Source organism: Hevea brasiliensis, chromosome 14, assembly GCF_030052815.1.
Source record: "Hevea brasiliensis isolate MT/VB/25A 57/8 chromosome 14, ASM3005281v1, whole genome shotgun sequence".
Taxonomy (NCBI): domain Eukaryota; kingdom Viridiplantae; phylum Streptophyta; class Magnoliopsida; order Malpighiales; family Euphorbiaceae; genus Hevea; species Hevea brasiliensis.
Genome location: NC_079506.1, coordinates 2,210,583 through 2,236,775, shown reverse-complemented (window position 1 = coordinate 2,236,775; position 26,193 = coordinate 2,210,583). Strand labels below are relative to the sequence as shown.

Genomic DNA, 26,193 nt, shown 5'->3' with positions numbered 1-26,193 from the left:
ATTCACGATTATAACTCTATAATTAATCTTTTACCCTTTGATTCAAGCCATCTGCTGTGCCCTGCGACTCAAAATCGCCATTGCTATTAGCATTTTGGACATCTACAGAATACCCTGTTTCCAATTCAGTCATATCGAATGATGGGTCTTAAATTCTTGATGATATAGCTGATCACTGAAGGATTTAGATTGCTTTTGCAGCTGCCTCCACCACTGCCCTGTTATAGGCATAGAGTTGAAACTTCCAAGTCTTTACAATCTATAAAAAAATTGTGGAAAATACAATACTAAATATTCGATAAAATATAAGTTTTAATCCTCAAATTTGTTGCATTTTAAAGTAAATGATTAGTCATTAAACTTGGGAAAATTTCATAATATGAAAAGGATAAATTATAATTTAATTCTTAAAATCTTATTTTTTTTTTTAATTTTGATTTGAAATAATTTAATCACTTAATTTTGATTATGCCAATAATATAGTTATTTTTCTATTGAAAGTTAATAATATAATAAAAAAGAAAAAAATTATAACTTTTTGTGGGGTTTGTCAAATTACAAGTTAGTGTTTCTATTTTTCATTTAAAATAATAATATTCCTTAAATTTTATTTTATCAATAAAATATCTTTTGTTTAAATTAGAATTAACATTATTTTGATCATTTAATTTCTCATTATTGGGATTATATTCAAACTGAAAAATCATATTACATAAACGAAATAAAAATATAAAATATGCAATTATTTTAAATTAAAAAAAATTAATTTGTAATTTTTAATAAATTTTAAGGATAAATTATAATTTACCCATATGAAAATTTTGAAACTATAAAACTAGTTATTCCAAATAAAAACTTAGAAAAAAAAGTATAATATTTTTATGAAAAATTGAAGTTTAAAAATTTAACTTATATAATATAATTTAATTTAAAAAATAAACTAGAAAGGTATTAATAATTCGTGGAGGAATTATTAGATGTACCCGGTGTTTATACATCTTCTCTAACATGACACATGGGTTTCACGTTCTAAACTGTTTCTATTCTTCTTATCCAAATCCAAAATTTTGTATATCTCATCTAACATGTGAATGGTTTTGTTCTTTAAAATTTTCGTTGTTGCTTGGGCATGGTGTGCTCAATAAAGGGCATTTTACAAGTTATTCAACATGTTATTGGCACATTGTTCTTCAATGTAGTCAGTTTTCTTACATGAATTTGTATTGTTCAAGATCTCAATGATGCAAGAAATATATATTAATTAATTTCCCACTGTTGCACTTGCCATATTGATTGTGTTTTTAGTCATCTCTCTGTATGTGACTGTCTCAAATGAACCAATCAGCATGCTTCAATGGCTGGTATCATGTCCATTAATGTTGGATCAATTTTATTGGGCTGAGAGGATGTACTGGCTTGGAGTTGCTCCGGAACCTTTGAAAAGAAACAATTTGGTTCCTGATAAAATGGATGATTTCAGAATCAGGGTAGCTGCAAATGTGCTATCAAGAGCCATAGCTGATGCATTATCTCCTGAAGTTAAGATACGTGCTCAACAAATTGCTGAAATGATCTCTCTCTCGAGGTAATGCCTTTTCTTGAATCAAATGAGCAACTAGTATTATTATTGGTTTATATGTGACATTAAACTCAGAGTGCAGCATTGCTAACATCCAAGTTTTGTTAACCTCAACTTGTATTCTTAAGCAAGAGATGAATTGTTCAAATTAGATTCACTTTGGACTTCGAAAGATGATCTCTACTCATAAATTTTTCGCTTGCTTGATTTTTGTCTCTATCGCATGCCACTTGCCTGCCGGGAGATCGGTGTATATAATATATAGTGATACTGAAATTAAAGAAAGCAGCCTGCGGTCTTTAGAATGTCAGCATCCATTAATGAAACAAGAATACAAAGGTAGTGGCGGTGCTGTCGAATGTTTTTTTCCCAAGCCTTGGATCCCCCAAATTACTTAAAAAGAAACCTTTTTTTTCCCTGGAAACAAAAAGAAAGCATCCTAATTCTCTTTTGTCCAAAACTCAACTAGGACGGTGGCATCTACTGAAGAAGAATAGCTCTGATCTATGCGGTCAATTTCCTGTTCCTTGAGTTCCTCACCATATTCAAGTGTCTAACTGCCGGTACTGGAGAGCGGCCTTTCTTACTAATGTTGCAACCTGGTGGCCAAAAACAGCATAGCAATCAAGACAGAAGGAAATCATTAATCGAGAAAATTACTTCAATCTTCATTTATAACATTACCCTTAATTTCTCTATAGTGGACATTTTCTTATCCCTGTTGGGTAATGGAGATTCAGGAGGCTGCTGTCTATTCAGGGCAGGTTGAGCAGGAGCAGGACTGTTTGGACGAATTTCTGCGCGCTCAAGGATGTGTTCATTCCTGGGAAATCTAAACCATAATACACCAGAGGCAAAGATTAAAGGCCAAACAGAGATTTTGATAGGACATTCAGCTTTACGAGACAGAAAGGCATAAGCAATTGCGGCAAAAACGCATTGGAAGATGCTACAAACTAATCCAACAATAACAGCAAATGTGCTCAGGGGCTTGTGACTTTGAGATGGGGAGCCTCTCATCGTTAATTTAGCTCCTTCTCTTTGGCATGTTCGAGCAAGATCAATAATGGAGATGAGCATCACTGTGAAAGACATTATCATGCTGACTAATGCATATTGCGGTTTGCGCACTGAGGATAGCTGCTCAAAAACTGCTGATGGAAGCTCTACAACAAAATTTATGATAAGAAAAATCCGTTCCAGGGTCGTATCCTGATATTCCCAAGAAAGAGTGATAGTAAGTTGATAGAAACGTTGAAGTACACTGTACATTTAGCTGGTATCATAGAACATATGCCAATCTTGCTTAGCAAAATTAGTATGAAGTGGTCAGAAATTTGATGGATTAGCACTGAATTGCATACAATCCAGGGTGATCCAAGATACATAAATAAATAAACGAATACCCTTTGATTCGAGCTATGCTTCCTTTTTTGGTTCTCTTCTTGCTTATCAATGTTGAGGACAACCTCGGATCCAGTCGAACTATCTCCTGTGACCTATTTCAAAGGAGAGAAGATAATTTAGTTCTGTGATGCTGATAATTTTCAGAGCTGTAAAATCTTAAGTTTGAGTCCCAGTCAAAACCAATTGTATGAATTGCTGTCCACAAAACACTTTGCTTTTTAACATTAATTTTCATTTCATTCAAATGGAGAAGTACAACACACAAATATTACAATAAGTACAAATTCAAATTAAAATCTGACCATTTTCATAATGAAACTACCAAACTTGATCAGTCTACAAATTTGAGCTAGGGGTGGCCAAAGGCCGGTTTAGGTCTGATTCTGAGCTTGAACCAGTGGTTTTAGTTGATATGTTAAATTCTTAGAAAGTATGGTGAGTTTCTGAAAAGTTGGATGATATAACAACAAAACAAGCTTAATTTATACTTCATGGGATTTTCAAATTCCCTAATCAAAGTACCCCCAACAAAATGAGGTCTTGAAACAGCTGAAGGAAGATAGAAACCAGAGTAGAAGTTTTGAAGACAAGTATGATTTATGAAGATAGTAGTAAAACTTAAAGACACTGTGTATAGTTGTAAAGCTATAAATCTTTTACCCTTTGAATCAAGCCATCTGCGGTTCCGTCCGATTTAACATCGTCAATAGACACCGGACTCAAAGGCTTACTCAAAATCATCATATCAGATGATCGATCTTGAATTGTTGATGATATAGATAATCTTTGAAGGATTTAGATTGCTTCTGCAGCTGCCTCTACCACTGTCCTCCCTTTATTTACTGTCGGAGCTAACTGTAGGCGTAGACTTGAAACTTCCAAGTCAAAGTGAGAACATAATATAAAATAGATAAATTGTAACTTTTTTAGGTTTACCAAACCACAAGCTACCTTGTTTATTTTTTTTATTTAAAATAATTATATTCCTCAAATTTTTATTTTGTCAATAAAATATTTTTTTTATTTAAATTAAAAATTAAAATTCTTTTCATCATTTAATTTCTTATTAATAAAAATATATTTAATTTGGACAACAAAAAATTAAAAAGAAGTGTTATACTCCATAGAATTGCTAATATAAAGTGAGTCGAATCATCCATTATTATTAGCCATAGAAAATCAAAAGATTACATATAAATTCTAGGAAAAGAAATTTAACTACCCTTTGAAGAAAGATAAATTACAATTTTTATTACTATAAATTCCAGTTTTATTATTCTAGTAAATATAAAATTCAGTACAAAAGAAATAAAGACAAAAAGTTTTAAAAGAACCCTTTTGATTTGAATAAGACTTTGTTGTCTTCAATCTCCTGATCAAATTCCCCTCCACTTTATGATATTCTCCCATGTGTTAAATTTCGTTCAAAGGTGGCTGCTAAAGTAAAAGTGAAAAGTCCCTCCATAATTGCTTTTCTCTCTATTTATACGTGAGGAGACTTGAGAACGCATGACTTGTATCTTGACTGACTTATGGATTTCTCTTATATAAATGAAATTTATAGAGGGTGAAATATAAGATATATAATAAAATTTATTTATTAAATATATAAATTTTATATATTTATATTTTAAATTTATAATAAACGAAAATTTTTTCTTAAAATAAATTTTTACCAAAAAAAATGAGCCCAAAAATGTTGGATGCAACATTGAAGACTAGCATGATCCACTCTTAAAATTTATTGTGCCGTTCCAATAAGAGCATTTGTGCCGATGAAAATCTGATCCAAAGCCATCACTTAGGCTTTCTTCCAAGACCAAGACACATGACACCTTTTCATTTGCTAGGAGATCAACTTGGTTGGTAAGCAAGGAGACAAAGCGTGGCTTAGCTTTTTGCAATTTACCTTCTTGCTTGGTAAATTCTCGTTACATGGTGCATGGCCTTCAACAACAAGAACATGGGCTGTATCAACCATTTTTTTTAACTCATCAGATCATATAATGCTTTTTGTGCCTAATTTTGTAACAGAAATGTGCAATAATTCATATATTTTCGCTATAAACTTATAATAGTAAATTTTATATATTTAGTAGTAAAAGTCATTGCTGCTAAATCTAACATTTCTTGTATTACGTGTTGATCCGCTCTCATTATTATTTACACAATACAGGATTCCATTCAGCACTTAATTCATAAGAAAATATTTAAAAAGGTAAATAAACTAAATTGACTACATAAATTAAATTCAAACTTGCATAAAATTATGAAAATATAAAAATTAAATTAAACCTAAGCAAATTAAACCCATATATATTGAATGAATGATAAGGCTTTTAAAATATTTATAATTTTATTGATTTAAAATATATAGATTAAGTTATTGATCACCATCTATATCAAGTTAGAGATTTTTCAAAAAAGAAGTGATCGCTAAAATGGTATATTTTTTTTATAAAATGTCAGTTCTTTTATTTTGTGGATTTTTAAAGAAAAACACAGATGATATCCAAAAATTCTATTATAAATTTTAATTTTAAAATTTTATAATTCTAACCATATAAATATTCTTAATTGATTAAATATTATTTAATCTATAATATTAAAATTAATGAAACTTTTTTTTATGCTCAATCAATTTTAATACTTCAATTTTTATTTATAATACTAGAAATTTTAAATTATTAAAATAAAATGAAAAACCTTAACATCAAGAGTGATATGACATTACTATTAACGGGAGTTTTGTAAAGCATAATTATTTATATTAAAAAATAAAAACAATTATTTAAAACTACATAAAAATTACTGGTGTTATAAATTATTACTTTAATATTATTATAAAATAATAATAAATAAAGCAATTAAGACATAAAAATAATTATATATATTTGCTTTAAAAATTAGTCTACAATATAAATTATAATTCCATAATTTATATATATATATAAATATATAATTTATAATATATATATATATATATATATATATATATATATATATATATAAACTTGTGAAGTAATAAAAATTATCTTTAATGCACTATATTATTTATAAAAAAAGGCCGCAAATTAGTTTTACAAAAAGTTTTTCTTTATGTAAATAATTATAGATTATAACTAATATAATTTACAAGATGCTTCAAAAATTAGAATCATACAGGTGTGAATTTAGATAAATATATAATGAAATTGATGTATATATAATAATTTCATTATAATTATTAATTGTGGTGGATCCCATATAAGTTTTATTATGATTAATAATTATAATAAAACTATTTTATGTAAATCAACGAATAAAAATTCATAATTTTGATATTTATTGAAAAACGAAAAAGAAATTTTGCCACTTACATTTATGGCCCCATATTTTGAAAAAGAAAATAAGATGATTGAGAAAAGTGTAGACAATTAGGGGAGTACATGGGGTAGTTTGGATGGGTTTAATGTATTTTGTCAAATAAAAAAAAATCAATTTTCATAGTATTCAAATCAAAATTAATAAATTAAATTATAAAATTATATATGTTCGATATTTACAATAAGCGGGTTGAGTTCAGTTTGAGTGGGTTTTACTTGTTTTGATACTTTTTTGATTTTTTTAATTCAACTCTCATTAAATTTTTTTTTATATACATATTATCATACATTAATTAAAAAATAAAATATTAATTTAAGATGTATTATTCAGTAAAAATAAAAAAAATAAAAAATAAAATTAAGTTATTTATGTATTTATCATATATATATATATTTGGGTTTGATTTTTATTATGTTAACCTGAAACTCAAATCGAAAATTCAATTTATAATTATTTTAAAACTATAACCAATATTTAAATATATAAAATCACTAATTTCGGTTTAAATTTATTCGAATTAGTTAGGTTGATCAGTTTGTTAGTTTTTTTGTACACTCCTATAGATAATGATACTCAATAATATAAGGTATAATGATTAAGGACAATTAAAAAAAATAGAAAATTTTCGTTTAAACCTGATTTATGGATTAAATATATGAGATTATGTGAATCTCATCATATATTTTATATTTTGAATTTATGGTTCATTGAGTCTAAATAACAAAAATTTCAAAAAAAAAAAGCTAACAAATAAAAAAGGAAAGTTAGAAAAAAATATAATTTATTCAATTAAAAAAGTAAAGTGGCACTAGGTATTAATAAGATATTGAAAAACTTATTTGCAATTTTTATTTATATCTAATTTATATATTTTAAATATAAATATATAAAATAAATAAATTTATTATATATTTTGTATCTTATGAACCAAAAAATTTGATGGAAATCAAAAATAATTTGAAATCTATTGATTAGGTATGTGCATCTAGTATTTAGATTTTTTTTTCCTTTGAAAATCATAAATTACAACATAGTAACCCTAAAAATTGTGATATTAATTCAATCTAAAGTCATCATACATTAATAATACATTTTCATAATACATCCCTTGATCTTTCTCTTCTCTACTATACTTATTTCTTTTCCTTCTCTTCTTTCTTCTACTTCTCCCCACTTTCTTCTGTTCTGTTGTGGCCAAGTCACTACGGATATATTCACGAAGATTCAGAACTCCTAGATGGGACGGTATAGGTAAATGTTCGAGTTCTAGGAGCTGGAAGGCACGTAGATCATTTAATGGGGATGGGGAATCAGGGCTGCATTGATGATTTTCTAAGCGTTCATGGACTACAACTCTTGTGTGTGGATTCCATGGAAATCTTGAAAATAATGCGCCAAAGGCAAAGATATTGAAAGAAAAATACACCTAAAGGTGCAAAGTTAGCGATTTTAAATTTTCTTAACTTAGGGTTTCATGCAATATATAAACAATTTTTACTATTGCATAAACACATAGAAATATATAAATTTGGTTATAACAAATTATGTTTCAATTGCAAACAAACCTAATTGCCATTAGGAAACAAAAACCCCAAATTTAACTATGTAAAGTTTAGGGAAATTTACCCCTCAAGCACATAATCAAATTCAAACACCAATATGAGGAGTGAAGACCACCAATTGTTGATTCTCTAATTTGTCCACATAAACAAGAAGACCAAAGCTTGCTTAGATGAACCAAAACCCCTTAAATCCTTTCCTTTGGTTTGGCCAATGGTAGGAGAAAGAAGATTTTAGGTTTTTCTTGTATGGAAGGGTGGAGAAACACTTTCTGAACCTTTAATTCAAGAGTTATAACTTTCAATTATCTTGAATCAAGCAAGCAAGGAAGGAAGAAGAAGAATAAATTTTGGCTTTTGGAGAGAGAAAATATTCAGCCAAGTTAGGAGAGGGAAGAAGATGATAACTTTTTTTTTTCTTTCTTATCCTTTTATTTATTTTAATTCTCTTAATTATAATTAAGCTCACAAGTGTCCACACTTGATTCACTCATCAAATGTGTTTTCTAATCTTAATTAGTCCACTTGTCAATTTAAAATAATTAAGAAATTAAATTTTCAATTAATTAGTATAAAAGAAAAATACTAATTAACATATACTTTCTCTCTCCTTTGACCAAGCCAAAATTAGTCAAATTAACAAAAATTAATTTTCTACCTTATGCTTAATTAATCAAGTTTATATTTAAACACTTTAAATATTAGCTTGAATACTTTCACAAATAAATTTAGTTTCACATCATGCTAGAGACTTTACAATCTCATTATAAACTAAATATTTTAATTTAATTAATTAACTAAATCATTTAATTAATTAATCAAATTAATTTTGCTTTGATCATATTATTTTTATGTGTGTGACTTACTAGGTTTATTACTAATTGACAATGAGAATAATATTAACTCTTTAATATTATTAAAACTATTCCATGCTCAAAATGAAATATCTTTTTTATTTAAGTTTTCATAAATCATAATTGACATCGAGCATAATGTACTATGACTATTCAATTGGTTATGAATTATTCTCTAATTCATAAACCTTGAATATACATACCATGCACTAAAATCTTTCAATTACAAAATCTCGATTCTAGCTACAGTCATGATTTATATCAAACTCTTAATGCTTAGAATCATATGTCCTCATTTTAATTTTAATTTTAATTCTTGATTAATAAGACTTTTCAGTCAGAAACTTTTTCCTGACTAAGTTTATCTATCCTAACTAGGAACTTGACTTAACAAGAATAATTTAAATAGACATATAATTTTATTCCTATTTACTTAAGGTGACAGATCTCATCTTGACTAATACCTATATTCATATATAACTAGTAGGAGTCAATACATGCCCATATACTCATGCCTAGTACAAGTATGAAAGCAGTATCAAACTCAAACTATCTATATATAAGATAACTGTGTTATCTCAGGTCAAGGGATTCTATGCACTATTATGATTTAGATGATTATGTATTGACAAGAGTGAATTCTATGTACATATCATCTTACGTCATTGGTTTGGTCTACTTATCTCACAAGTGCTCATTATATTTGTTATATGGTATGAAACTCACCATTCCATATCATTAGTATCTCATACTAATCAACGGGAATAAACAAAAATGGTAGTCTATCTGGATAAATCTTATCATGTCAAGTATCCAAAACTGTAAAGCATAATTTTATAGTATTTGTACCAGAATGTTTCATCATTCATATTCTTAACACTTTAAGAATAAAACATCTAATAAGTCACTAAAGGATAATTTCAATTAAATTTAAATAATTTAAATTCAAAAGAAAAAAGATATATGCAATTAAAATAAAATAAATAGTTACAAGATATAATTTCATGGTATACTCTAGGGCATACTACTAATAGATTACTGGCCAAGCTGAGAGTTTGATAGGTTTATCAGAGTGATGCAACAGAAAGGCATAAGCTATAGGTGCAAAAACCCATTAGAAGATTCCACAAACCAATCCCACAATATCTGAGAATGTCCCCAAAGGCTAACATATTAAGCAGTGCATAATCAAAAACAGTTAATGGAAGCTCCACTACAAAATTTGCTATCAGGAAGCAGTGTAGTGCATTATCTTGAATCAAGTGGGTAATTATTGTCATTGTTGGTTTATATGTGACATTAAACTCAGAGTGTAGCATTGCTAACATCCAAGTTTTGTTAAACTCAACTCGTGGGATGGAGATATGGAAGCTGTAAAGATTCTTAAGCAAGACATGAATTGTTCAAATTAGTTTTTCTTTGGACTTTGGAAGATCAGTTTCTGCTCATAAATTTTTTGCTTGCTTGAATTTATTCTATGTTACTTGCTACTAGCCAGGAGATCTGTGTGTAATATATAGTGATACCGAGGGTTTGTTCGGTAATATTAGCTGTCTAGTAGTTGTTAACTATTCTAATAGTTGTCAATTATTTTACTAGCTATTAGATATTAATTGTTAGTGATTAGTTATTTATAACATGATTTAAAGCGTGAATGTTCAATAAAAATAATTTTGGATTAACTATTAAATGTAAAAATAGTAGTATTATCTTTTATACTATAGTTAAAACACTCATAATGTTAATGAATCACTCACCCTAACTTATAAATATTAGTATAAATACAATGTCTCAAAATATTATAAAAGATAGTATGTGCTCTTTAGAATGTTCGCATCCATTAATGAAACAAGAATGCAAAGGTAGCAGTGGCGCTCTAAAATGTTGGGTAATTATGACATGTGATTAGCCAATTTAATGAGTGCTTTTATTAACATCATTTAATTTTAATTTCTTTCATAAAATTGATAGAATTTCAATTTAATTTTGTAAAAGTCATTGTGATAAGAAATTAAAGTTTTTTATATTAACTTACTAAATTGTTAAATATTTTATAAATAAAATTACTTAACTAGTGATTGTTGATAAAAAAAAAAAAAAAAAGGAGAAGGGTTTGACAATGAGAGAGATAACCGGATACGTTTTATTTTTTATTTTTTAAAAAAGTTAATAAAATAAAATAATTTTAATTGTAAAATAGTTGATAAGTATAGTTTAACTTAAAAATCTTTAATTTTCAATTACAATAATTTTTATTAAATTAAATTGAAAGTTAAAAAAAGTTTATGAAAATAGGTTAACATAGAAATTTTTAAATTTAATGAATTTAATAAAAAAAAATTAAAACCCAATAACCTATATGAAAACACTCATAAAGTGATATTTACCTATCAAATGTTCTTTTCCCAAGCCTTCCATCCCGCAGAATCCTTTAAAAGAATTTTTTTTTTTTTTCTTTTCTTTTTAAACAGAAAGAAGGCCTCCTGATTCTCATAATCTATGTTTCTTGTCCAAAACTCAACACGGCTGGTGGCATCTACTGAAGAATAATGGCTCTGATCTATGGGGTCAATATTCTGTTCCTTGAGTTTCTCACCATATTCAAGTTTCTCTCCGCATCTGAGTAATTGCTCTCAGCAAATGATGCTAAAATCAGGTGGCCAAAAACAGCATGGCATTCAAGGCAAAAGAAAATCATTGACAGAGAAAAGTACTCCAACCCTCATTTATATCATTACCTTATATGATTATTTCAACACTGATATTAAACTTTAATTTATATCAAAATATTATCTAATTTTAATTTAATATCACCCAAAATAATCAAATTCCATTGAAAGCTTGGATGGAAAGCTGAGCTAAACTGCATTTTAACAATAAATAAAAGTTCATTCGCTCCTTGCACCTAGCACTAACACACTCTTATCTTCTTGAAAAAAAAAATCTCTTAATTACTCTCTCCTTGTCGTCTCCTTCCCCTTCCCCCTGTCTCTCTACTAAAATCAAGAACAATATCACAATCCCTTTAGGCCAAAATCAACAATAAAATCCACTAGATTCAAATAATCCCCAACCCTTTAAACTTGTTCTGGAAACTTCGAACAGAAAAAAAAAAAACACAAATAAAAAAAAAAAGCACCAGGCTCCATTGACAAGCGAGATCAAGCTCAAGAATTTGCCTACCAACATGTCATAATCCCTCTATTGCATTAACAATAGCAAGAGATGCAACAATAGCAGCAGACCCATCACTTAAATCCGACGCCCACAATATCCCTCCTATAAAATTCATCCCCAAACCCACTAACCCTGTTGCCAGTTGCCCCGGCTACTTCAGTCTTCTTCCTCCTCAGTTGGCAAAATCTCAAATCTTCTCCCGGATTTCTTCTGCAAAAACTCAACCAACGCCTTACCATCCATGGTCCCTTTGACGGTCAACGTATCCTTCTGCATGTCCACTCTCACCTCCTGCACACCTGTGAAGATAAGGTCGCATAACCTTGTTTAAAACTTCAGTTAAAAAGAACGCCGTTACGGTAGGAACGGAACGGAAAATAGCGAATGATGATAAAGTTACCTTCGTTCTTCAAAATGGTCCTTTTAAGTTTCTTGGCACATTGCCAACAGTGTAACGGCCCCTTGATTACCGCCCGCGTCACCGGAGCCTATCCCATTAATTAATTTTAGCAAATAAATAAATAAAATATAAAATATGGTAGGTGAAACTAAAGCCTTACCTTTGTATTCCAGGGAAATCTAGACCATAATACACCAGAGGCAAAGATTAAAGGCCAAACAGAGATTTTGATAGGACCTTCAGCTTTATGAGACAGAAAGGCATAAGCAATTGCTGCAAAAACACATTGGAAAATGCCACAAACTAATCCAACAATATCAGCAAATGTACCCAGAGGCTTGTAACTTGGAAATGGGGAGTAAAACCAAGTTATATGGCCTCTCATCATGAATTTAACTCTTTCACTTCGACCTGTTCGAGCAAGATCAATAATGGAGATGAGCATCACTGTGAAAGACAAGATCATACTGATTAATGCATATTGGGGTTTGCGCACTGAGGACAGTTGATCAAAAACTGCTGATGGAAGCTCCACGACAAAATTCGTGATAAGGAAAATCCGTTTCAGGGTCATATCCTGATTTTCCCAAGAAAGAGTGATAGTAAGTTAACAGAAATGTGGAGAGTACATTGTACATTTAACTGGTAATAGCTAATTAATCATAGAACATATGCCAATCTTGCTTAGCAAACTTGGTATGAAATAGTCGGTAATTGAATGGATTACCACTGAATTGTATACAATCCAGGGAGTTCCAAGAAACATAAATAAATAAATGAATACCCTTTGATTCGAGCTATTCTTTCTGTTTTGGTTCCCTTCTTGATCTTCGAAGCTGGGGATAACCTCGGATATAGTATTGCCATCTCCTGTGACCTATTTCAAAGGAGAGTAGATAAATTTCTGTCCACAAAACACTTTCAAATGGAGAAGTTTACAAACGTAAGAGGCAGCACAAAAATATTAAAGTACAAATTCAAAACTCAATCAGTCTAGAACTGAATGTGGTTATATTTCATCTCTTTATGTCATCAGAGTGCACCTGCCCCGATACTCTTTGAAAAACACGTATCTGAGATAGGAGCATCCAAGAGTCGGTGTCGGTCCAATTTTGAGCTTGAACCGATTGTTTCATTTCAAGGTTTTGGGAGATCGGAACCAGTCTTTGATTTAATTCAATTTCAGTCCAGTTTTAAATAAATTCAGCAGTTGAAAATTTTTTCAAAATTTTCTACTTTTTTAAAATCCAATTGAATACTAATCTAGTTGAATACTAATCTTGTTTAATCCAGTTTTAATCAATTTTGGTCTGATAATTTTTTAAATTAATTTAATTTCAGTTCGATTTTAATTTCAAATCAGCCCACAGGCTGATCTGATCTGAGCTCATATCCAAAAAGAACTAATGCTACACCAGGACATAATGTAATATAATCAAAATTTTTATTCAATTTTAATAGAAAAATTCATTGTATTATATTTTGCGCTATCAAACGTAGTCTAAGCTCAGAGTAGAAGTAGCAATCTCCACTTACGTGAAAGTGAAAAGACATTATTGTGGGGAAGAAAGCTCAACATTTAAAGCAGCTAAAAGAAGATAGAAACCAGAGTAAAAGATTTGAAGACAAGTTGTACGTTGTAAAGCTAAAAGTCTTTTACCCTTTGATGCAAGCCATCTGCTGTGCCGTGGGACTCAAAATCGCCATTGCTGTTAGCGTTTTGGACATCTGTAGGATTCCCAGCTTCCAAGTCAGTCATATTGTCTGATCGATCTTGAATGCTTGATGATGGAGATAATCTTTGAAGATCGCCATTGCTGTTAGCTTTTTGGACTTCTGTAGGATACCCAGCTTCCAAGTCATTCATATTAGCTGAACAATCTTGAATTCTTGATAATATAGATAATCTTTGAAGGATTCAGATTGCTTCAGCAGCTCCCTTTACCACTGTCCTTCCTTTATTTCCTCTCGGAGTTAACAGTAAGCGTAGACTTGAAACTTCCAAAGTCTTTCAAATTTGTTGCATTTTAAAATTAAATTATTGGTCCTTAAACTTGGTAAGATTTCATAATGTGAAAAAGGATAAGTTGTAATTTAATTTCTGAAAATAATTTAGTCTTTTAATTTTAATTATGTCAATAATGTAATTTTTTTTGTTAATAATTAATATTTTTTTTAACCAAAGTGAGAACATAATAAAAAAATAAATTTTAACTTTTTTTTTAGGTTCACAAAACCACAAGCTTGTTTGTTTATATTTTATTTAAAATAATTACATTCCTCAAATTTTATTTTGTCAATAAAATATTTTTTATTTGAATTAGAAATTAAAGTTGCTTTCATCATTTATTCTCATTAATAGAAATATATTCAATTTGGATAATAAAAAATTCTATAAACAAAATGTGAAGTGAGGTGTGAATATATATATATATATATATATATATATATATATATATATAATTTGACAATTTATTAATGAGAATTATAAGATGAGTACAGCGTAATATTTTCATAAGAAAAAAAAAATATAAACATAGGTAGTTAAAATTTTTTATCTAGAGATGATCTGCATATAACAAAATAACTTTCTAGGCAATAATTGATTTTTTCTTTTCATTTTAGAGTTTAGATAATCAAATAAACCTTTTATAATACTGTCTTTTTGAGAACTTATTATTTTTGTGAACCACAGATTAAACCATCAAATATTAATGGAGAAACAAACTGCATTATCAAGTTTCATTTATAGAATATCATTACTCATACTTGAAGATTCAAAGTTTTTAACCAAACGAAATCACTGATCCATGCTGTATTTAGAATTGCTAAATAGCCTATTCAATAATATACTGTAAAATAAATAAATAAATAAATAAATAAAACATCGCTAAATGAGGAAAATAAAATATCAATAATAAAGAAAAATAGGATCTCAATATTGAGAGATAACCTCAGATTTGTTTTTAAAAGACACAAATTTGAGAAAAGAAACTCAGATTATTTTCAAACGAATGCAGATTTAAGAGTTTATTAGGAAAAAAAAAAATAACATATACATATATAAAAAAGAAAAATTAATCTAGGGATAGCCACGAGGGAGAAACTCATTGATGACTGCCTAAAGGAAGCTATTGGAAAAAAAAAAAAAGTGTCATACTCTATACTAGCAAATATGTGAATTGTTAGTATAAAGCAAATTGAATATCATTCCTACAAGAAGGTGATAACGATTACCAAAATTAAAGTTTTCTATATTATTCAGAGAATTAAATTAAATTACAATAAAAATTTACTAATTAAATGCTGAACTAAGATTTGCTTGATAAATAATTATTGATAGATGCAATTTTAGAATTTAAATTTCATAAATTGACTTTTTATGGTAATTTCAATGGATGAATGAATTATGTTCCCTTTTGCGATAGACAACCGTGTTTAATAATTCCTCCATACTTGATTGGAAAAATATCCCATTGTCTTCAATCTCCTAACAAATTCCTCTCTGCCTGATGAAATTCTCCCACGTGTTAAATTTCGTTCAAAGGTGGCTGCTAAAGTGAGAGTGAAAAGTCCCTCCATAAATGCTCATCTCTCTATTTACATGCGAGGAGACTTGAGAAAACCTTAGGACACGCCGCGTGTCTTTATTGATGTACCGATTTTTTTTTTATACAAATTTGATTTATTATAAATTTAAATATTCAATTTAAATAAAAAATTTTCCTTAAAATAAATTTGTACCAAAAGAAATTAGCCCAAAAATGTTGGATGCAACGTTTAAGAATCCACTCTTGGAATTTATTGTGCCATTCTTCTAAGTGCGTTTGTGCCAATGAAAATTTAAACCTAAGCAAATTAAAACTATATATATATATATATATATATATATCGAGTGTTATTGATCACCATCTTATTCAAGAAAGAAGTGATGGCTAAAATGGTATATTTTTATAGAATGTCAATTCTTTTATTTTGTGGATTTTCAAAGAAAAAAACAGATGATATACGAAAATTCTATTATAATGTTAATTTTAAAATTTTATAATTCTAACCATATAAATATTCTTTATTGATTAAATATTATTTAATCTATAATATTAAAATTAACTAAACTTTTTTTATGCTTAATCAATTTTAATACTTCAATTTTTATTTATAATACTAGAAATTTTAAAACTATTAAAAAACAAAAATAAAATAAAATACCTTAACGTCAAGAGTGATATGACATTATTATTAACGGGAGTTTGGTAAAACATAATTATTTATATTAAAAAAATTAAAAACAATTATTTAAAACAACATAAAAAATTATGTTTTATAAATTATTAATTTAATATTATAATATAAATTATAGTTCCATAATTAATGTATATAATAACGTAAAATCTATAATATATATAAATTTGTAAAGTAGTGAAAATATATTTAATATATTATATTATTTATATAAAAAGCCACAAATTAGTTAAAAAAAAAGGGTTTTTCTCTATAAAAATAACTATAGATTATAACTAATTTAATTTAAACGTGCTTAAAAGGTTGAGATCATACGGGTGTGGTTATGGCATTTATTGGAAAACAAAAGGAAAATTTTGCCACTTACATTTTTGGGCCCCATATTTTAAATAAGAAAATAAGATGGATTGAGAAATGTGTACACAATGATACCCAACAATAGAAGGTATGATGATTAAGGACAATTCACAAGAAATGGCAAATTCTTGTTTTTGTTTTGTTATATATATATATATATATATATATATATATATATATATATGAAGGCTTTTCAGATATGATGGTTATAGCCTCTTTAGACTCGAGGTTCAGATCACCGATTGATATTCTCTATTTAATCTAATCCCATAAAAAGAGATTTGTCATCAAACTCGATGCGGCACTTAATGAGACAAATTATGGATTAACTAGTTGCCGCCTCCTGTTGCACTTTTAAGTCGAGATAATATTTTATTATCAGACTAGTGTGGAGAATTGAACTGAGATGAGACAATGCCATTTCACTGGGTTAACTACTAGGTTACTACGCTCGATGGTATAGGCTAATTCATAAACTCAAGATAAAAACATATGAAATCATATATTTAATAAGTGAATTCTATCATATATTTATGTATTGAATTTATAGTGTAGATAGAGTTTAGACAAAGAAATATCTCAAAAAAATAAGTTAAAAAAAAACTTAGAAAAAAATTAATATAATTTATTCAATTAAAAGAGTAAAGTGGCACAAGGTATTAATAAGATATTGAAGAACTTATTTGCAATTTTTATTTATATTTAATTTATATATTTTAAATATAAATATATAAAATTTATATATAAAATAAATAAATTTATTATATATTTTATACATTAAATTTATAATGAACCGAATAATTTTATGCTGAAAATCAAATATAATTTGAATTTTTTTTTATCAGAATAAGCATATTTCATTCATGAAGAGTGAAAATACATGATCCAAATCCATTAGAAGGGCCATATATTTAGAGAGTCTAATTAAAATACTAAAGCCATATCATCCTCTACACCCAGCCCTCACTAGAAACCCTAAACAAAATGGGTTAGCAAACCCGAAAACATCAAACCCGGTGCGGAGAAGGAGCGCTCGCCGTCACACTGAGATGACCAAACCAATAGCCGCAGAGACAGCCACTCAGGGTCTCTTAAGAGAGGAAAGCTCCACCAAAGCATAGACAATGCAATAACCATGGAGAGTTCCCAACCTAAATCAACTTCAGGCACAGGCAATCTGGGAAATCAAACTCAAAGCCAACATAAATGGACATGGATCATGGAACACCGGCGAGCCAGAAGAGGCTTGGCAGATTCATGACCGAACTCAAGCACACCAGAACGATCCTTAACTTGCCAGCCAAAGCAGGGAGATCCCCTGTAACCATTCACTAAAACAGAGCAATAAGAAGTGAGGAAAACTGCGTCAATGGACTCCGATCAGAAACGTGAAGGTCGAAAAGCCAACATGCAGAGCTTCCTCCATAACTATGCAACAAAAGCCTCATCCAATGGAGGGGTACTAACTCTCCACAAAAGGAGACTAAAGTAAATAGGGAAACTAAAACAGAACAGTAAGGAAGGAAACGCAGATCTAAAAAGTAGATAGGGAGAGGGTCGATAGCCAAGCGGCCCGACCTCCCCCGAAAACTAGTACTGTGTAGAGAAACTATAGATTGAACAGTTAAAGAGTTATTTTTCTAAGATTGAATCTATTGATCGGGTATGTGCACCTAGTATTTAAGATTTTATTTTTCCTCTGAAAATCATAATTTACAACATAGTAACCCTAAAAATTCTGAAATTAATTCAATCTGAAGTCATCATACATTAATAATACATTTTCATAATACATCTCTTGATCTTTCTCTTCTCTGTTATACTTGTTTCTTTTCCTTCTCTTCTTTCTTCTATTTCTTCCCCCTTTCTTCTGTTCTGTTGTAGCCAAGTCACAACAGATATACTCACGAAGATTCAGAACTCCTACATGAGATGGTATATGTTCCAGTTCCAGGAGCTGGAGGGCACGTAGACCATTTAATGGGGATGGAGATGGGGATGGGGACTCAGGGCTGCATTGATGAATTTCTAAGCGTTCACGGACTACGACTCTTGTGTGTGGATTCCTTGGAAATCTTGAAAACAATGCACCAAAGGCAAATATTAGAGGCCAAGCTGAGAATTTGACAGGGTTATCAGAGTGATGGGACAGAAAGGCATAAGCTGTAGTTGCAAAAACCCATTGGAAGATTCCACAGACTAATCCAACAATGTCTGAGTATGTCCCCAGAGGCTTGTAATTTGGATATGGGGAGTAAAACCAAGGTAAATAACCTCTCACCATCCATTCAACTCTTTCTTTTCTACCCTTATCAGCAAGGTCAATGATGGAGAACAGCATGGTTGCTAATGACATTAACATACTAAGCAGTGCATATTGGGGTTTGTGCACTGATGATAGCTGATCAAAAACGGCTGATGGAAGCTCCACTGCGAAATTTATGATAAGCAAACTCCTTTCCACGATTATATCCTGTTCAGAAAGAGTAACAATACGTTTGAATGTCTGGAACGTTGAGGAAAAGGAAAATAAATTGAGAATAATAATGACATTAAAAGACCAGTATTAAGAATTGGGCAGTAGTTAAAAAAAAAAAGAAGTTACCCTTCGATTCAAGGCATCCACACCGTTTTGCATATCTTCTTGAGCATCGAAGTAAACAGAATTCTCAGTTTCCAGTGGAAGAGGTAAACAAACATTGGATTGAATGGAGCTATGATCACTAAAAATCTGTTTCAAAAGACCAGTGTTTGTTGGTAGAGATCAAAATAAATATCCTTCAGGAATATAAATATTTATTGTATATAGAACTCGTATATAGTTGTCTCTGATCTTTGTTTTCTACCTGTTGAGTGAAGCCATCAACAGTATTGCCACTATCTTCTTCGTCCACATCTAGGTAGATGGTGCTATCTTCACTGTCCAACAGCGGTCGCACAGAAGGCCCAATATCGAATTCCGCCATAACCTCTTCCAGCTAGGATGCTTCAGATGATCATCGATAAGATGGAAAATGGAAGGGAGGATGGTGGAGGAAATTAAATATTTAGTCATGCCTTCACGCGGAGTAGACTCCGAAGTCTTCTTTTCTCCTTCTATGATGCTTCTGAGCCACCTTCCAGGAAGGTTCTAAGCTGTGCATTTTGACTCAACAGTTGCTGAATTGCAGACTCTTATCAACCGTACACCGAAAGCCAGAGACTGAGTCACACTAGTCCAACCGACCAAGCGAAGCATTAATTGGGACCCTGAAATTTTTTAAAAGAAATCAAGGGTATATAGGCAATTTGGTACTTATAAGTATAAAAATCTTTAAAAAATAATAATTTAGAAAAAAAAAATAAAAACAATAACCATTAATCTAGTAATTATTTTGCTTTAACTCAGTTAATTTTTTGATAAAACACAGTAGTTGAATTGCAGACTTTCATAGTTAGAGACAGCATATGTTCAAATATTTACTTCTCTCAAACCATACATTCAATCAAATTTAAATTATAACACTTTTGTTGATAATACCCAAAAATCATTAAATTTATAATAATTATTATTTTTTATAAAAATAAATTTAAAATGAATTTATTTATATTGTAACATTATTTACATACAAAAAAACAGTAATCCATGGTTCATGGCTTTTTATAATCCACAAACTGGTTGAAAGACATGGCTATGTTCCAATTTACCAGCCATTACCAGAGTCTGTACAGCACAATTCAGAAATATAATATACACGATGACTGTAGCATCTAGATGCAGTAAGTAGGAACACCAGCAGGTCAATAGACAAATGGTCTGATGTTGTGAGAACAACCTGATGAATGATTGTAATTGAACTTCACTCGTGTGCTTCCTTCCCCAAGATGGGTGCAGTGCTCATGGAAACTAATGACAGGTCTTGCCAAGCATGAATCCCAACGGTCACTCTCGGACATGGTCTCTGCTACAGTATATATCCCCTTCGCATTTGTAAATGCTTGGTAATTTAGAACTTCATTTGTTATGCAAAGAACTACCACTTCAGCACCTGCTCCAAAACAAGCAAAACCATCCAACTTCATATCTCATTGAATTAAACAAATACTACAGAGATATTTAGTTCTTGCCGTATCAATTTCCAATCCCATCCTAGGCAGCAGTTGAAAAATTTTAAAAATATATACACCATAGTTCATTCTCAATGTCACAAGAATAGGTCATCAGGAAATTCCATGGATCCACCCTGCTTTGTTAATATGTTTAAATACATGCTAACCATAGTCCATCAAAAGAATTATAAGTCATCAGGAGGCTCCGAAACCAGGGGTTTGACTCACATAGCCCAGAGAACTCAAACTGCAGAAAATAAAGTTTTTATATAACCCCATATATGATAAAAGTTGAAATGAAAAAAACTCAACTGCATTGTAAACAAAAACAATAAGAGATTCCCTAAAGCCTCAAACCTTTCCAAGTTAATTTAAATGGACAGGAAGAAATTTTTTGGCAAATCAAATCACATTATGCAGCCATATGGAATATGATGTCAGCATCGACAAATTTTCACGAATATTTTGAAAAGTTAAAGACTTCAAGCCGAATTACAAGATGCAAAATCTATAAATTTCATGCTAGAGTGACTGAAAGTTTCAATTCCAATTTGCCTGGTGGTAATTTCTACATTTTTCTGCTTAAGCACTTTCTCAATTTGCAGGTAACGTCCATATGAAACTTGCTATGAACATTTTGACATAATATTAAAAACAAAAAAAGACAGAGAAAAGTCATTGAATTCCAAATACAACACCACAAAATCTCATCAATCATCATAACATAATCTCAATACGTTTCAACTCCTCATCATGTGAGAGAACACCTTCACAACATAAGGAACACAAGAGCAAATTACTACAAACATAAAAAATTAATTCATGTCCTTCTCTCACTATCTCAATCTCTTTGTCAGTACAACTACCAACAAAGGAGAACTCTGCTCATCCATTTCAAAAGCCATGAACACTTGCAAGTCCAAAGACAAAACCCATTTCAGAAATTTAACTAAACAACAAATATCATAGACACACTCCCAATTAGATAAAACAGAGATAGATAGAGAGAAAGAGGGAGGGAGAGGGAAACCTTCTAAGATATGATCCTCAGGTCCAACGGATGAATCACCACAGACATCACAAACAACTCTTCCATGGATTTCACCTGTCCATGCTTTGTGTAACGGTTCGGAAGTTCCCCACTCCTATTCTTGGCAGTTGGCAAGGCCGTCACAAGTTGTCTCTTGCCCTATGGAGCTAACTAATGTGAATCTGTACAGGTACGTGCCAGAAACCTCGAAGATGCTTAATATATGGGCTTATGCGAGCTTGCAAGATAGGGAGAGGCTGACTTGGGGGCCCTGGCCAAGGAGGACCTAGGTGCCGCACGGGGCTAGAAATCCCGTCCCGTGACAGTGTGGTATCAGAGCAAGGCCCCAGACGATCTGAATCACGCCAAGCGCCCCAACGGGACCGGGGTAGGCAGGGTGCCGATGGCGACAAGGGTGTCGCTAGAATCGGGTGGGCGAGAATGTCAGGCCTCAACGGGACAGAGGTAGACACGGGTTTCTCAATCCCACATCGGACAATAAAGGGGTTGATCCGAGGGACAAGTGCGGCCTATTATGCAGCAGCTGGTATGCGTCTGGCGAGCAACATGATGAATCTTGGCAAAGGCATTTTAGAGGATGTCTGCTGCGGAAGTGGGTAAGTGTATTGGCAAACTGGTGGCCAACATGCTGCTCAAGTGTTTGCGTTGGGCGAGCGCAACAAATGGTGTGTGGACTCCTATGTGCGAGGGAGTGTGATCAAGTTGCGCAGGGAAGCGACGCGAATGCACGCAAACAAGGGCGTTTGCGGGATTGGGTAGGGGAGAATGTAACGGTTCGAAAGTTTCCCACTCTTATTCTTGGCAGTTGGCAAGGCCGTCACAAGCTGTCTCTTGACCTATGGAGCTAACTAGTGCGAATCTGTACAGGTACGTGCCAGAAACCTCGAAGATGCTTAATATATGGGCTTATGCAAGCTTGCCAGATAGGGAGAGGCTGACCTTGGGGCCCTGGCCAAGGGGGACTTAGGTGCCGCACGGGGTTAGAACTCCCGTCCCGTGACATTTGACACCGGAGACGAAGACGATTAACAGAAAAAGATCCATGATTTGTGATTGTCTTGCTTTCGGATGTCTACAGTGTCAGCCAGGCACACAGTGAAATGAAATTTCAAGTGAGTAGATCGGTACGGCTCTTATTTTGTACTAGGCACAGAAATTAAGAACATAGGGCCAAAATTTAAGCCCAAGACCTGACCTTAGATCAAGCTATATGGAGTATTAAAAGCCCATCATCTATATACTATGCCGTAGGGTGTGCAAATGATTGATTCAGTTTCAAATCAAACCAAATTGATAAATATTAGTTTGATTTTAAATTGATCAAATCGAATTTTATAAAATTTCATATTTTTAATATTAAATTTCAATAACAAAAATATAAAAAAATCTTGGAAATCAAAACTAAAAAATCTTAGGGTTTCTTTGATATATATATATTAGTGATTTCGGTTCGGTTCGATTCGATTTTTTTATTTTTTTATGAAAATAATCAAATCGAACTGATTAACTAAAATTATTAAAATTTATAAATCGAACCGAACTAATTGAATTTTAAAATCAAATTAATTGAACTAAATTAACTCGATTCAATTCAATTTTTCAGTTTAAATCAAAATCTGTTCTTCCCTATACTATGGCTTCATTGTAAAATTTACTTTTTTAAAAAGTATATTTTAAAAAAAGTATTTCATTAAAAATTGTTAATATATATATATATTAACTAAAATTATTAAAATTTATAAATCGAACCGAACTAATTGAATTTTAAAATCAAATTAATTGAACTAAATTAACTCGATTCAATTCAATTTTTGAGTTTAAATCAAAATCTGTTCTTCCCTATTCTATGGCTTCATTGTAAAATTTACTTTTTTAAAAAGTATATTTTAAAAAAAGTATTTCATTAAAAATTGTTAATATATATATATATATATATATATATATTTTTTTTTTTTTTGACTACATAATGAATTAAATATAAATAAGAATTATTCTATAAATTAATTATGTTATTGTATTTACATTCGGCACATTATGTAGCAACCTGTAAAAAAATAAGTAAATCTCACTGTATATACATTACATAATATGAATATTCTGGTCTAATTCAGTCATCTTGATCTTTCTCTTCTCTACTTCTTCTTCTTCTCCTTCTATTCTTTCTTCCATTTTTCCCCACTTTCTTCCTTTTTGTTGTGACCATGTCAGAACAGATATATTCACGAAGATTACAAAATTCTAAACGAGATGGTAAAGATAAATGTTCGAGTTCCAGAAGCTGGAGGTCACGTAGATCATTTAATGGTGATGGTGGTGGGGTTGGGGGCGGGAACGGGGAAGGTGACTCAGTGTTGCGTGGATGAATTTCTATGCGCTCATGGACTACAACTCTTGTTCTTGGATTCCTTGGAAATCTGGAACACAATGCACCAAAGGCAAATATTATTGGCCAAACTGAGAATTTGTTAGGGTTGTTAGAGTCATGAGACAGAAAGGCATAAGTTATGGTTGCAAAAACCCATTGAAAGATGCCACAGACTAAGCCAACAATGTCTGGAAATGTCCCCAGAGGCTTGTAATTTAGATTGCGGGAGTAAAACCAAGGTAAATAACCTCTGATCATCCATTTAACTCTTTCTCTTCGACCCTTATGAGCAAGGTCAATGATGGATAATAGCATGGCTATCAAGGACATTACCATACTAAGCAATGCAAATACGGGCTTGTGCGTTGATGATAGCTGATCAAAAACAGCTGATGGAAGCTCCACTACGAGATTTGCTACCAGGAAAATCCTTTCGACGATCATATCCTGTTCAGAAAGAATAACAGTAAGTAGCAAGAACTTCCAAAAGAGTACCAAGAGAATTATTGTGCAGTATTAAAAAATAAATAAATTACCCTTTGATTCAAGTCATTCACACCGTTTTGCATATCTTCTTGAAAATCAACGTTAACAGAATTCTCAGTTTCCAATGAAAGAGGTAAACCAACATTGGATTGAATGGAGCTAAGATGATCACTTGAGATCTGTTGCAAAAGACAATATTTGTTGGTAGAGATCAAAATAAATGTGTTGCAGGAGTATATGTATATATATGTAATTGTACCTCTTGAGTGAAGCCATCAACAGTATTGCCATTATCTTCGTCGTCCACATCTAGGTAGATGGTATTTTCACGGTCCAACAGAGGACGCGCAGAAGACCCAATATCGAATTCCGCCATAACATCATCTAGGATGATAAGATGGAAGATAGTGAAGGAAATATTTAGCTACATGCCTTCACGCGGAGTAGACTTAAAAGTCTTCTTTACTCTATCTCGTATGCTTCTGAGCCACTTTCCTGGAAGGTTGTAAGCTAAGCATTTTCACCCCTAAGTAGCAGAAGTTTCCAGGAGAATGTTAAAAATATGAAATTTATCTCTGCCGGCGTTGGCTTCCACGAATAAACCTATGTTGTTATTTTGCTTCTCCCTGCATAAAATTTTGAAGTTCTGTCATAAAGAGAGGGAGGAAAGAAGTTGTGTTATAGGGATTTTTTTTTTAATTTTTTAATTTAATTACGTGGTAAATAAATTTCACAAATTAATATTAAAATAATATACTTGTATGTCATCATGAGCATCGATGGATTCAATTTTGTCTGAAAAATTGAATAAACTAAAATTTGTAAAAATTTAAATATCAAATTAAATTAATTTAATCTGAATTGATATGATTTAAGTTCTCATTTTATATTTTATGTTATTCTTAATTTTAGATTTAATTTTAATTATATTTTCTATTTTTAATACTAATGTACAACTTACTAACAATTAATTAAAAATGGCATATTGATAAGAAAAATTAAACTTTATTGTATTTTGATAATTTTATCCGATTCCTTTAATTTTTGCAGCTAAATTTTTAAAAATTGTTAAAATTTTATTAAATTTTTGCTAATTAAAATTTGAACTCCATTTTCGACTTGTTTTATAGCTACAATAAAAATATAATATTACCACATTCAACAACTCTTACATAATTTCATTTTAATAACTACTGAGTATCAAATAATGATGAAAATTGGTAGTAATAAGGAGAGAGAGTGAGTAACTAAATCTATCCAA

At 30.8% G+C, this 26,193-nt stretch overlaps 5 protein-coding genes across 6 annotated transcripts; all 5 read right to left on the bottom strand.

Annotated features, from left to right (window-relative positions):
* Positions 1-1,877: 1,877 nt before the first annotated feature.
* LOC110632545 (uncharacterized) lies at positions 1,878-3,835 on the bottom strand. Its single transcript, XM_021780809.2, has 4 exons — positions 3,647-3,835; positions 2,986-3,078; positions 2,264-2,791; positions 1,878-2,178 (listed from the first exon to the last, which is right to left on the bottom strand). The coding sequence occupies exons 1-4, from the start codon at positions 3,728-3,730 to the stop codon at positions 2,125-2,127; spliced, it is 759 nt and encodes a 252-aa protein (XP_021636501.2). The 5' UTR covers positions 3,731-3,835; the 3' UTR covers positions 1,878-2,124.
* Positions 3,836-11,606: 7,771 nt separating this feature from the next.
* LOC110632542 (uncharacterized) lies at positions 11,607-14,341 on the bottom strand. 2 transcript variants are annotated; one of them, XM_021780803.2, is made up of 5 exons: positions 14,003-14,341; positions 13,127-13,219; positions 12,503-12,919; positions 12,343-12,430; positions 11,607-12,241 (listed from the first exon to the last, which is right to left on the bottom strand). In XM_021780803.2, exons 1-5 carry the CDS (start codon positions 14,207-14,209, stop codon positions 12,099-12,101), a joined length of 948 nt encoding a protein of 315 aa, XP_021636495.1. In that variant the 5' UTR covers positions 14,210-14,341; the 3' UTR covers positions 11,607-12,098. The 2 variants fall into 2 exon arrangements, with proteins under 2 accessions (XP_021636495.1, XP_021636498.1); XM_021780806.2 differs by having other exon boundaries at positions 13,386-14,146.
* A 4,255-nt stretch (positions 14,342-18,596) lies between these two features.
* Positions 18,597-20,042, bottom strand: LOC110632569 (uncharacterized). The gene is made up of 2 exons (XM_058135048.1): positions 19,547-20,042; positions 18,597-19,414 (listed from the first exon to the last, which is right to left on the bottom strand). The coding sequence occupies exons 1-2, from the start codon at positions 19,577-19,579 to the stop codon at positions 18,686-18,688; spliced, it is 762 nt and encodes a 253-aa protein (XP_057991031.1). The 5' UTR covers positions 19,580-20,042; the 3' UTR covers positions 18,597-18,685.
* A 510-nt stretch (positions 20,043-20,552) lies between these two features.
* LOC131173453 (uncharacterized) lies at positions 20,553-23,084 on the bottom strand. The gene is made up of 3 exons (XM_058135823.1): positions 22,953-23,084; positions 22,061-22,175; positions 20,553-20,969 (listed from the first exon to the last, which is right to left on the bottom strand). The coding sequence occupies exons 1-3, from the start codon at positions 23,082-23,084 to the stop codon at positions 20,722-20,724; spliced, it is 495 nt and encodes a 164-aa protein (XP_057991806.1). The 3' UTR covers positions 20,553-20,721.
* Positions 23,085-24,050: 966 nt separating this feature from the next.
* Positions 24,051-25,505, bottom strand: LOC110632547 (uncharacterized). Its single transcript, XM_021780810.2, has 3 exons — positions 25,192-25,505; positions 24,983-25,111; positions 24,051-24,893 (listed from the first exon to the last, which is right to left on the bottom strand). The coding sequence occupies exons 1-3, from the start codon at positions 25,306-25,308 to the stop codon at positions 24,189-24,191; spliced, it is 951 nt and encodes a 316-aa protein (XP_021636502.2). The 5' UTR covers positions 25,309-25,505; the 3' UTR covers positions 24,051-24,188.
* Positions 25,506-26,193: the final 688 nt, after the last annotated feature.

Excerpts from the sequence above, each read along its gene's own strand:
- LOC110632545 (XM_021780809.2), bottom strand. The coding sequence starts at position 3,730 with ATGATGATTTTGAGTAAGCCTTTGAGTCCGGTGTCTATTGACGATGTT. Across the intron at positions 3,079-3,646 it reads CAGATGGCTTGATTCAAAGG|GTCACAGGAGATAGTTCGAC; the intron begins GTAAAAGATTTA and ends CCTTTGAAATAG. Across the intron at positions 2,792-2,985 it reads AGCATAGCTCGAATCAAAGG|GATACGACCCTGGAACGGAT; the intron begins GTATTCGTTTAT and ends TGGGAATATCAG.
- LOC110632542 (XM_021780803.2), bottom strand. The coding sequence starts at position 14,209 with ATGAATGACTTGGAAGCTGGGTATCCTACAGAAGTCCAAAAAGCTAAC. Across the intron at positions 12,920-13,126 it reads AGAATAGCTCGAATCAAAGG|GATATGACCCTGAAACGGAT; the intron begins GTATTCATTTAT and ends TGGGAAAATCAG. Across the intron at positions 12,242-12,342 it reads GACCATTTTGAAGAACGAAG|GTGTGCAGGAGGTGAGAGTG; the intron begins GTAACTTTATCA and ends TTATCTTCACAG.
- LOC110632569 (XM_058135048.1), bottom strand. The coding sequence starts at position 19,579 with ATGCAAAACGGTGTGGATGCCTTGAATCGAAGG. Across the intron at positions 19,415-19,546 it reads TGGATGCCTTGAATCGAAGG|GATATAATCGTGGAAAGGAG; the intron begins GTAACTTCTTTT and ends CTTTCTGAACAG.
- LOC131173453 (XM_058135823.1), bottom strand. The coding sequence starts at position 23,084 with ATGTCACGGGACGGGAGTTCTAACCCCGTGCGGCACCTAAGTCCCCCT. Across the intron at positions 22,176-22,952 it reads ATCTTCGAGGTTTCTGGCAC|GAGTGGGGAACTTCCGAACC; the intron begins GTACCTGTACAG and ends TGCCAAGAATAG. Across the intron at positions 20,970-22,060 it reads TGAGGATCATATCTTAGAAG|GTGCTGAAGTGGTAGTTCTT; the intron begins GTTTCCCTCTCC and ends GTTTTGGAGCAG.
- LOC110632547 (XM_021780810.2), bottom strand. The coding sequence starts at position 25,308 with ATGGCGGAATTCGATATTGGGTCTTCTGCGCGTCCTCTGTTGGACCGT. Across the intron at positions 25,112-25,191 it reads TTGATGGCTTCACTCAAGAG|ATCTCAAGTGATCATCTTAG; the intron begins GTACAATTACAT and ends CTTTTGCAACAG. Across the intron at positions 24,894-24,982 it reads TGAATGACTTGAATCAAAGG|GATATGATCGTCGAAAGGAT; the intron begins GTAATTTATTTA and ends CTTTCTGAACAG.